We start from the raw sequence: 12467 nt of genomic DNA on the forward strand, positions 1-12467 counted from the left end.
ATTCCCAGATACCACTGCAGACGGTTCCTCGCTTCACTGCCAGATACCACTGCAGGCGGTTTCTTGCTTCACTCCCAGATACCACTGCAGACGGTTCCTCACTTCACTGCCAGATACCACTGCAGGCGGTTTCTTGCTTCACTCCCAGATACCACTGCAGACGGTTCCTCGCTTCACTCCCAGATACCACTGCAGACGGTTCCTCGCTTCACTCCCAGATACCACTGCAGACGGTTCCTCGCTTCACTCCCAGATACCACTGCAGACGGTTCCTCACTTCACTCCCAGTTACCACTGCAGGTGGTTTCTTGCTTCATTCCCAGATACCACTGCAGACGGTTTCTCGCTTCACTCCCAGGTCCCACTGCAGACGGTTTCTCGCTTTACTCCCAGATACCACTGCAGACGGTTCCTCACTTCACTCCCAGATACCACTGCAGGCGGTTTCTTGCTTCATTCCCAGATACCACTGCAGACGGTTTCTTGCTTCACTTCAGATACCACTGCAGACGGTTTCTTGCTTCACTTCAGATACCACTGCAGACGGTTCCTCACTTCACTGCCAGATACCACTGCAGGCGGTTTCTTGCTTCATTCCCAGATACCACTGCAGACGGTTTCTTGCTTCACTCCCAGATACCACTGCAGACGGTTTCTCGCTTCACTCCCAGATACCACTGCAGACGGTTCCTCGCTTCACTCCCAGATACCACTGCAGACGGTTCCTCACTTCACTCCCAGATACCACTGCAGACGGTTCCTCACTTCACTCCCAGTTACCACTGCAGGCGGTTTCTTGCTTCATTCCCAGATACCACTGCAGACGGTTTCTCGCTTCACTCCCAGGTCCCACTGCAGACGGTTTCTCGCTTTACTCCCAGATACCACTGCAGACGGTTCCTCGCTTCACTCCCAGATACCACTGCAGACGGTTTCTCGCTTCACTCCCAGGTCCCACTGCAGACGGTTTCTCGCTTCACTCCCAGATACCACTGCAGACGGTTCCTCGCTTCACTCCCAGATACCACTGCAGACGGTTCCTCGCTTCACTCCCAGATACCACTGCAGACAGTTATTCGCTTCACTCCCAGATACCACTGCAGACGGTTCCTCGCTTCACTCCCAGATACCACTGCAGAAGGTTCCTCGCTTCACTCCCAGTTACCACTGCAGGCAGTTTCTTCATTCCCAGATACCACTGCAGACGGTTCCTCGCTTCACTCCCAGATACCACTGCAGACGGTTCCTCGCTTCACTCCCAGATACCACTGCAGACGGTTATTCGCTTCACTCCCAGTTACCACTGCAGGCGGTTTCTTCATTCCCAGATACCACTGCAGACGGTTTCTCGCTTCACTCCCAGATACCACTGCAGACGGTTCCTCGCTTCACTCCCAGATACCACTGCAGACGGTTCCTCGCTTCACTCCCAGATACCACTGCAGACGGTTCCTCGCTTCACTCCCAGATACCACTGCAGAAGGTTCCTCGCTTCACTCCCAGTTACCACTGCAGGCGGTTTCTTCATTCCCAGATACCACTGCAGACGGTTCCTCGCTTCACTCCCAGATACCACTGCAGACGGTTCCTCGCTTCACTCCCAGATACCACTGCAGACGGTTATTCGCTTCACTCCGTTACCACTGCAGGCGGTTTCTTCATTCCCAGATACCACTGCAGACGGTTCCTCGCTTCACTCCCAGATACCACTGCAGACAGTTCCTCGCTTCACTCCCAGATACCACTGCAGACAGTTTGTTGGTCTGTCGCTGTGCCTGGCACCTGAGGGCAAACACAGGAATGGGAAGAGGAGAGTCTCTGGTTGTCTGGTCTGAAGTATGTAAAAGGGTAGTTTGGGGTCTGTAAACAGGTGGGGGGAGAGTCTGTTTTGGTTGTAGAGAGGTGCATGTTGTGGGGTGTGTGTATATATAGGGTTGTGTTGGGGCTTGGATACTTGGCACTTTTTGGTCTCCTCTTCGGAACGGTTGGGAAGGTACATAAGGGCGACTGAAGGTTTGGTGCACAATCTGTAACCTGCCATGGGCGATTTATAATTGCTGTGGCGTCCTATGTGGCCGCATGGAGTGCCCTCAGACGCTGGGGCTCGGGGTAAGTTTACCTCGGTGCTTCCTGTAGCTATGTACAGTGCTAGCTTTTCTATACTTTCATTAGTGGCACCTACGCTCCTCCGTAGAATGGAGAATGGCCCCGCGGCTGAGCTAATCCGCCCTGTTCTGGGAGGAGCTGGAGGAAAGACTGATCCTTCCCGGTTTGGTTTTCTTGTGGGGCAATGTGTCACAGGGCAGCAGTAAAACAACTTTTGTGTTCTCGCCCTCCTCTGCGATGGAATTGATTCCTGTACAGAACAGACTACTCTACAGACGGTGACTCGTTTTCAAAATACGCCACTGTCTTTACAGAATTTTTTTTTTACTAATTTTTTAACGGGAATCCGTTAGCAGGTTTTGCTATGTAATCTCACATCAGCATGATGTAGAAGATGAGACCCTGATTCCAGTGATGTGTCATTTACTAGGCTGTGAGCTGTTGTTTCAGTACAATCAGTCTTTTATCAGCAGGAAATTATCAGGACTAGGTGTCTCATGCATCCTGGTCCATCCATACCCCCACCACTGATTAGCAGCTTTGTGTCAGTGTACGAGTGCACAGGATCCTGCTAATCAGTGGTGTGGGCGGGGTTATACACAGAAAGCTGTCAATCAGTGGTGTGAGTGGGTTTATACACAGGAGGCTGCCAGTCAGTTGGGTGGGGTTATACACAGGAGGCTGCCAGTCAGTGGTGTGGGTGGGTTTATACACAGGAGGCTGCCAGTCAGTGGTGTGTGGGGTGGGGTTATACACAGGAGGCTGCCAGTCAGTGGTGTGGGTGGGTTTATACACAGGAGGCTGCCAGTCAGTGGTGTGTGGGGTGGGGTTATACACAGGAGGCTGCCAGTCAGTGGTGTGGGTGGGTTTATACACAGGAGGCTGCCAGTCAGTGGTGTGGGTGGGTTTATACACAGGAGGCTGCCAGTCAGTGGTGTGTGGGGTGGGGTTATACACAGGAGGCTGCCAGTCAGTGGTGTGGGTGGGTTTATACACAGGAGGCTGCCAGTCAGTGGGGTGGGGTTATACACAGGAGGCTGTCAATCAGTGGTGTGGGTGGGTTTATACACAGGAGGCTGCCAGTCAGTGGGGTGGGGTTATACACAGGAGGCTGTCAATCAGTGGTGTGGGTGGGTTTATACACAGGAGGCTGCCAGTCAGTGGTGTGTGGGGTGGGGTTATACACAGGAGGCTGCCAGTCAGTGGTGTGGGTGGGTTTATACACAGGAGGCTGCCAGTCAGTGGTGTGTGGGGTGGGGTTATACACAGGAGGCTGCCAGTCAGTGGTGTGGGTGGGTTTATACACAGGAGGCTGCCAGTCAGTGGTGTGTGGGGTGGGGTTATACACAGGAGGCTGCCAATCAGTGGTGTGGGTGGGTTTATACACAGGAGGCTGCCAGTCAGTGGTGTGTGGGGTGGGGTTATACACAGGAGGCTGCCAGTCAGTGGTGTGGGTGGGTTTATACACAGGAGGCTGCCAGTCAGTGGTGTGTGGGGTGGGGTTATACACAGGAGGCTGCCAATCAGTGGTGTGGGTGGGTTTATACACAGGAGGCTGCCAGTCAGTGGGGTGGGGTTATACACAGGAGGCTGCCAATCAGTGGTGTGGGTGGGTTTATACACAGGTGGCTGCCAGTCAGTGGTGTGGGCGGGTTTATACACAGCTCAGCATTCAGAGCTCTACTAGATCTTCAGCAGAGAATACTGGTTTTATCACAACTGTTGCACTCCGTAAACTAAGTGATATATCACCGGAATTGGGGTCTCTGCCTCTACATCATGATGCTCTCGGATTACATGACAAACACATGCCGACGGATTCACTTTAATATTGCTCTGTGCCCCAACATAACCTAAAAAAAAAAATAATTTACTACAGTGTAATCTGCAATCCTACTGTGTGGTCCAGTTGACAAAGGCACAGAGATCCAGTTTTCTCACTGGTGGACCGTGGTTCCCTGTTAAAAAGCCTTAAACAAACAAATGTATTCACTACTCCTTGTGCTAAAAAAAAAAGGAAATCGACATGTTGAAGCAACATTCATTTAATGTTCTTGGCCATCTACAGCTCGGACAGTGGATTGAAGGGGTCTTGATATTGTTTATTTAGACAGGAGTTTGACTGTGCCTAGTGCCACAGCGCCGCCCCGCTCCAGGCTCCATGACTTCGGCCCAGATACTCCTCTGATCAGCAAATATCCAGGGTAGACACCTGAGAGTTGTGGTTTCCGGTGGGATCCTTCAAAGAGTCTAATTTTCTAGAAGAACCGCCATTGCCCACCTTGAGTTGTCAACACCACTGCCTGTTCCCAGGATCCGGAGCATCCGTAAATGGAAGCAAAGTTGTAGATGGGTGGCCTTTTTGCCCAACCCATTGTGGCACCGCTGCCATACACAATGAACATCGGAGGCTCGGTCTACATTCATCTGGGTTCGGCCGCCCTTAGGTCGGAGAATGAAGGGGTCTTGTTTATTCCTCCTCCATGAGGGTGACTGTGCCCGCTGCTGCAGCTCGGCACCATTCACTTGTATGAGAGACTCGCCAGTTCTTTTGCTTTGCCGAATATTTTTCCTTTTCTTTGTGATGAAACGTTCTATAACTTTGGTCATTTGTTTTGCAGACATGGAGGAGCTGATCGTGGAGCTGCGCTTGTTTCTGCAACTGCTCGACCACGAATATCTCACGACGACGGTTAAAGAGAAAAAGACTGTTATAAGCAATATTTTGCAAAGGATACAGTCATCCAAAGGTCAGTGAGACGATTGCCGGCCAAGCCAAGCTGTCTCTGTGGTTAACCCAGCACGTCCTAATGCCTCGCAGAGGATGGGACTGTCACGGTGATTTACGCCTGTTATCTCCGCCTGATACGCGATCCCATCATTGGACAATGCCATCATTACATGCCGTAATGTTTTAATATCAAGTAATCTCTGCCGAGGATAGAAAGCGAACACTTAAAGTAAATTATCAAGCACTCCCGACAAGAAGGGGGCTCTCCAGACATATATAATAAGGGGAAAAAAATTATCAAGTCCAACGTCTGTTGTCCTAAACAGCAGCAGCCTAATTACATAGAGTAATTAGTTGGCAGCAGGCTTAAAGGGAATTTGTCAGCAGGTTTTGCTGTGCAATTTGATAGCAGCATACTATAGAGTAAGAGACTCTGTATCCAACGATGTGTCACTTATTAGGCTGTGTTTTGTACTTTCACTACAATCTGTGTTTTATCAGCAGGAGATTTGCAGCCTTACTAGGTCTCACATGTATGTTAGTCCAGCTAATCTATGTAACCCCGCCCCTTACCACCGATTGGTAGCTTACTGACAATAACAGTGTACACAGGAAGCAGCCAATCAGTGCTGTGGGCGGGGTTATACATAGCTCAGCATTCAGAGCTCTGAAACAGAGAAAACAAGGATTCTATGAAAACTGCACCAAGCAGTCCAGTAAGTGACACATCGCTGGAATCGGGGTATCTGCCCCTCCATCATGCTGCTATCAGATTATATAGCAAAAACCTGCCGACAGATTCCCTTTAAAGAGTTTCTTGATTATTAATTAAAGAGACTCTGTCAGCAGAGAATGGCTGTTCAAACCAAGTACAGGCGCTCGGTGCCCCGTGGCAAATTCAAACATTTAAGTACACCTTCCCGGCTCCTTTTTTCCAGCTATCTTTGTTCTTCTCTGGCTCTAAGAAGCCAGATCTGTCAATCAAAGAAAAGTGGGGTGATGATCCAGGGAAAGCGAGCAGATGGGAAGGTGCACTTATATGTTTAGCCACGCCTTTGTGCACCGGGCGCCTGTACTTGGTTTGCAGTCATTCTGTGCTGACAGTCCCTTTTAACAGGAGTGGGTAAGGTCAGTAGCTGGGAGCATTATGGGTGGGGCTCTGCAGTTTGGAGCACCCTCCCTCCATCTGTTTTGGAGGTTAGCTCCACCCCTGCTGCATTGATTGACAGCTTTACTGAAATCAGTTTACTCAGAAAAGGCACTGGTCTGAACACGCACCAATATTGTGACAAGCGACATATATGTGGGATTTCACCCACGATCTTCCTGGCTCAAGTGAAGCCAGCGCTGTCAATCAATGCTGTGGGGGATGGGTGGGCACAGCAGGCGACACTTGCTGAGGAAGACTCATCTACTCCACTCAATTCCCCTTTATTTTACACTTTTTCTGATCTGTCAGACTTTCGTCAAAATAGAATTAATGAGTTTCCCTTGTAAAATACATTTTTGATAGTTTCATGTTCCACTTTTTTATGAATAGCTCGGCTGCTGCCCCCTGCTGGTGTACCCCCTAAATGAGAGCCCCTAACACTCGCATACACGAGAACTTCTTAAGAAACTCCTTATACACTTGCACGCTTGGCTCGGGCGAGGATGCATGTGTTGTAAATGGTGTAGCTTTGCTGCCAGACATCTGTCACCTTCTTCTCTCCAGGGAGACAAAAGGGTTGGGCATATCGAAATTCAACATGCCCCTCCCTTTGCTTCATAGGCTTCTGAATAGAAACCCCCCAAAAAGACTACAGATACATTAGTCTAATGCCAAAGGGATTCTTAAAGGGATTGTCCAGGCTTAGGGCTCAAGTCTCCAGTCTCAGCGGTGCACATCCATGCAGGGATAGGGGCAGCAGCATGAATAGTATGGAGATCCCACCCAAATCAGAATGAAAGGCGACAAGAACATGACGGAACCTGAGTAACGCCGCTCTTGACGTGTCTGTTTTGGTAAAGAATTGCATTCCTCACATAATAAAAATAGTTTTTTTCCCAATAATTCTTCACGGGGATGTTCCTCTGTTATTCCTCTTTAATATGTCGGAATAGCGTGACAAATAAATAGGGTCGCGTTCACCATACTGTGCAGTGATAACCTCACTGACACCCAACTAGTAAAACTCAGCTGCAAATTCATTCATACGTTTTCTTCGAGGAGTAACAGAAGGACGGTACAGTACAGAAGTGTAAGAAAAGGGGAGCCAGAATTATTTAATGAAGAGTGCAATTATTTACTGATATCGGCATGACGTTTTCTTATATCTGGCTTGATGCATGCTGCAGAGACTAGGAGTCAAATTATGCAGTTGTGGCTGCCCGTGCACACCACTAGAGGGCGCTAGTGTCAGGTCCGTGGTCACTGGACTGGAGCCCTGCACACCTCCCCCCCCCAGGCCCTTTACCCATGTTCCTGTGTAGTCAGTCAGGTCCGTAGTCTATGGTCACTGGACGGGAGCCCTGCACACATCCTCTCAGGCCCTTTACCCATGTACCCATGTCATCCGTGTTGTCTGTGGTCTCTGGACAGGAGCCCAGTACACCTCCCCAGGCCCTTTACCCATGTACCCGTGTAGTCTGTCAGGTCTGTAGTCTGTGGTCACTGGACGGGAGCCCTGCACACCTCCCCCAGGCCCTGTACCTGTGTAGTCCGTCATGTCCGTAGACCATTGACGGGAGCCCTGCACACCTCCCCACAGGCCCTTTACTCATGTACCCATGTAGTCCGTCAGGTCTGTAGAGCGTGGACGGGAGCACTGCACACCTCCCCCCAGGCCCTCTACCCATGTACCCGTGTAGTCCGTCAGGTCCATAGTCCATTGACGGGAGCCCTGCACACCTCCCCCCAGGCCTCTTACCCATGCACCCGTGTAGTCCGTTAGGTCCGTAGACCGTGGACGGGAGCCCTGCACACCTCCCCCAGGCCCTCTACCCATGTACCCGTGTAGTCTGCCAGGTCCGTAGTCCGTGGACGGGAGCCCTGCACACCTCCCCCAGGCCCTCTACCCATGTACCCGTGTAGTCTGCCAGGTCCGTAGTCCGTGGACGGGAGCCCTGCACACCTCCCCCAGGCCCTCTACCCATGCACCCCTGTAGTTCGTCAGGTCCGTAGTCCGTGGACGGGAGCCCTGCACACCTCCCCCAGGCCCTCTACCCATGTACCCGTGTAGTCTGCCAGGTCCGTAGTCCGTGGACGGGAGCCCTGCACACCTCCCCCAGGCCCTCTACCCATGCACCCCTGTAGTTCGTTAGGTCCGTAGTCCGTGGACGGGAGCCCTGCACACCTCCCCCAGGCCTCTTACCCATGTACCCGTGTAGTCTGCCAGGTCCGTAGTCTGTGGACGGGAGCCCTGCACACCTCCCCCAGGCCCTTTACCCATGTACACTTGTAGTCTCGTTATACCAGCAGTGCATTGTTCTCATGCCAGTGTCATATTGTTATCTACAGAATTGGAGGTGAAGAATCACGTGCACAAAGCGGAGACGTCGAGCAATGTACCGGCCCCTCCACAGATGCCTCTCCCAGAAATCCCCCAACAGTGGTTGGTAAGACATCTGCTGATCTAATGTGCTCTGCGCAGGGCTCACTACCGTGCCCCGAGCAAATAATCCTGTGTCATCCGATATCCCCAGGATATATGGAGTGGAGACTGTGACCCAGCAGATGTAGGCGCGTCAGCACTATCTCCACACATCTCCATCCTGTTCCTTTTTCTTGGAAAGTAAAATGTAGGCAGACGGCGTTCCAATACTCGCTGACTGCTGAGCCGCCCAGAGGTGTGCGATGTTTGCAGAAGGGAATGAGACGGCGCCATGTTGACATAGCCGGCTTCATCTTCGGTGGGCACGTAGAATCGGCACAGCTCTGCTTTTGTCTCGAGATGGTCAGCATTTTTGGATTTGTCCCTGGGGTAGGAGCTAAGTTCTCCAGGTCCAGACGTCTTAGCCTGACCATATGCATCTTACACTTGATGGGAAGTGATGAAAGGGGTCGTTTAAGAATAAAAATGGCGGCAGGAAATATTCACCTGCCTTTGTTTTCCTGGATCGATGGCATGCCATTCATCCACTTGACTGCTGCAGCCTATCAATGTCACTGTAGCACCGCCCAGATGACTACCAAGAGAGCTCTACAGATCTAGAGGATATATAGCTGAGCTTCCTATCTCTTTCGGTTGCAGTCTTCGCTCCTGCACTGTGCAGGAGGGGCCATGCCCGCCGTACTGTGCAGGAGGGGCCATGCCCGCCGTACTGTGCAGGAACGTCCATGCCCGCCATACTGTGCAGGAGGGGCCATGCCCGCCTTACTGTGCAGGAACGTCCATGCCCGCCGTACTGTGCAGGAGGGGCCATGCCCGCCGTACTGTGCAGGAACGTCCATGCCCGCCATACTGTGCAGGAGGGGCCATGCCCGCCGTACTGTGCAGGAACGTCCATGCCCGCCATACTGTGCAGGAGGGGCCATGCCCGCCGTACTGTGCAGGAACGTCCATGCCCGCCGTAATGTGCAGGAACGTCCATGCCCGCCATACTGTGCAGGAGGGGCCATGCCCGCCGTACTGTGCAGGAACGTCCATGCCCGCCGTACTGTGCAGGAACGTCCATGCCCGCCATACTGTGCAGGAGGGGCCATGCCCGCCGTACTGTGCAGGAACGTCCATGCCCGCCATACTGTGCAGGAGGGGCCATGCCCGCCGTACTGTGCAGGAACGTCCATGCCCGCCGTAATGTGCAGGAGGGGCCATGCCCGCCGTACTGTGCAGGAACGTCCATGCCCGCCTTACTGTGCAAGAACGGCCATGCCCGCTTCACTCAGAGGGCGGTGATATCAACAAATGGGCAATGTCTAAAAAATGAGAAGCTTCACTCAGATGGTGACTTCATTTAGCTAAAGGCCCCCATACACATTTAATAACAGTGGGCAGAAGAGTCCATCAGAGCAATGGCCACTGTTTGCTAGCAGCTCTCTGCTCTTTTTTTTTTTTTTTTTTTGGGGGGGGGGGGGGGAGATACCTAAAATTGTCCTAATACTTAGGGTATGTGCACACGTTGCGGTTTTTGCTGCGTTTTTGACGCTAGTTTTCCATGCGCTGTACAGTACCATGTAAACCTATGGAAAATAAAAACCGCTGTGCACATGCTGCAGAAAAAAAACATGCGGAAACGCTGCGGTTTATTTTCCGCAGCATGTCAATTCTTTGTGCGGAATCCGCAGCGGTTTGACACCTGTTCCATATTAAAAAACCGCAGGTGTAAAACCGCAGTAGAATCCGCACAAAAACCACGGAAAATCCGCAGGAAAAACGCAGTGTTTTTGCCCTGCGGATTTATCAAAATCAGTGCGGAAAAATCCGCACACCAGTCCGCAGCGTGTGCACATACCCTTAATCCCCGCCATCATTCTCCTTTTTTTTTTTTTTTTAAATTTAATTGAAAAAATTTTATACAATTTTTCCCTTCTCCTCGGAACATTAAGTAATTAAACTAAAGTGCTCTGGATCCCTTTCAGCATCTGGTCCTGTCTTCATTAGAAATGCGGCCAGAGGTAGAACTTGTGATCCAGGATTTCACACAAGCCTGCTGACGAGAAGCCTCCACCAAGCCAAACGGGCAGTAGATTTTGGATGAAAGGTGAAGAAGGTTGGATGGCGGCTGCTCAGAAAACAGAAGGGATTTTACATCACCTCTCAGATTTGCAGGGGGAATCCTGGTGTGAATTATTTTTGGAATACCGTATTATGTCGTTCATTTTGTGACGTAAACGTGCACCATACGCCCGAGGCTGAACCAGGTGGGGCGTGCGTGGTCCTTCCCACACTCGCCTGGCTTTTATTTTGAGAAATAATATCTGGTACTGTGCATAAAAAGGGTTTTTGAAGAAGAATTGGGCTATAAATGATGATTACTTGGCTAGGATCTCCTACATTAGCGAGTGCACCACGGTGTCTGGCAGCTGATGGTCGGATCGACCAGCAGCCGGACATAAACCTGGTATTCACATCAGATGGCTGCCTGATAAACGATGGCGGCAGCTTATCTCCAGGAGAGAAATCTGGCATACCAAATCGATATTTTCCCTCCACAATAAATTGTCGGGTTCTCCCATTCACATTACACACTGTCTGCCAACATTGCATTTCTACTGGCCAATTATTATCGGCAATGGGCATTCCTAGATATTCTCATTTGTGTGTCTGCACATGCTGCCAATGAGCAAAACGTTCCTTCTTTGGTTGAAATGATTTTTAAGCTCACGTTGCATCCTGTGTAAACAGGAGACTTGCTTCCGAGAGCAAAATATTCTTCGTGCAGAGAAAGATCGTTTTAATGATCGTTCTGTGCACATGAGGGAGGTATGCCTTGTTTCATCAGGCTTTTAAAGAGTCAGCTTGCATGTAGTACTAGGCCAGCATAAATGCACCTTTACACCAACCTTTCTCCAAACAGGGTTGTCCAAAGTAGACAGTTCCTTTAAGCCAAGAGGTTTTACATTCTTTCAAACTGATTTGGTAATATTTTCCATTTTTGTTATGGAGGACAGACTATCAGTTTTTTTTCAGGCCAACACTCTGGACTATTTGCAGCAGAAAAATCTGCAAATACTCGGTGTTCACACAGTTAAAAGGTTTCAACCACAAATGTTGTTTCAGCCTTTATTGTAAGGGTTTTCCATAACTGGACATATTGATGTATTTTCCGTGGATAGGCCCGTCAGTATGTGATTGGTGGAGGTGCCAGGTGTCTACAATAACCGGTTCCTGTGGTTGCTTACGATGTAAGCCGTGCACGTAGCTGAAAGAGCACGACTCCATACACTGCGTCCTGGCTGTCCCCAGGTTCTGCTGCTCGGCTCATTTTTGAAGTGGTTAGTAGCTGGGCAATCACTGGAGAAGAACACCATGGTCGGAAGAATAGAAAGAACAAGGCGAAGAGGAAGACCAGCAACTCGATGGCTTGATGCTATCAAGATAACGATGGAGAAGACCCTGGTGGACCTTTCTAGGCTTGCACAAGATTGATCTTCCTACCGAGTGGTCATCCATCAAGTTGCCATGGCCCAAGATAGAGCCAAATGCCATTTACTTGCAGTAACAGCTGATCTGTGGGGATGCCTGATGTCAGACCCCCCACTGAGTTGATATTGATGACCTATCCTAGTGATGGGTAATCAGTAGGTCAGTCTTGGACAACTCCTGTAATTAGTTCTCTACTTTGGACAATCCCTTGATGCTTTTCAGGGGATATCAGTGATCAGGGAGACCTGGCGGCAAATGTTCATTTTTTTGTGCAGCACCCCCACAGGTGAAATTAGTCTTTACACAAATTAAAGCAGCACTCCACACATTTTTTTATTTCAGCGGTGGACTGGTGCTTCTAAACAAAATTCCCTGACCCCAGTCTTATACTTATCAGCCACTGTCTTCAACTCTTCCGGGCTCCCCTCCTCTCCCGCGCCACCGTCTTGAGACAGAATCTTCTGACTATCCAGAAGCCAGAGGTAACGGTCACAAGCTCTCAATGTAGGTCTCTGAGACCCTTGTTCTGGCTTTCGTAGACTTGCATTGAGTTGTGACTTCTG

The 12467-nt window shown here is 50.4% G+C and overlaps 1 protein-coding gene across 4 annotated transcripts in view; it reads left to right on the forward strand.

Moving 5' to 3' along the window:
• Positions 1-12467, forward strand: part of AFAP1 (actin filament associated protein 1) — a 112717-nt gene that overhangs the window by 49547 nt on the left and 50703 nt on the right. For all 4 annotated transcript variants that reach the window (XM_077280091.1, XM_077280093.1, XM_077280092.1 and 1 more), the window contains exons 2-3: positions 4728-4856; positions 8337-8434. In XM_077280091.1, the coding sequence (XP_077136206.1) occupies positions 4728-4856; positions 8337-8434 (227 nt within the window). The remainder of the gene's footprint in view (positions 1-4727; positions 4857-8336; positions 8435-12467) is intronic.

This window comes from Ranitomeya variabilis, chromosome 1 (assembly GCF_051348905.1).
Source record: "Ranitomeya variabilis isolate aRanVar5 chromosome 1, aRanVar5.hap1, whole genome shotgun sequence".
Taxonomy (NCBI): Eukaryota; Metazoa; Chordata; class Amphibia; order Anura; family Dendrobatidae; genus Ranitomeya; species Ranitomeya variabilis.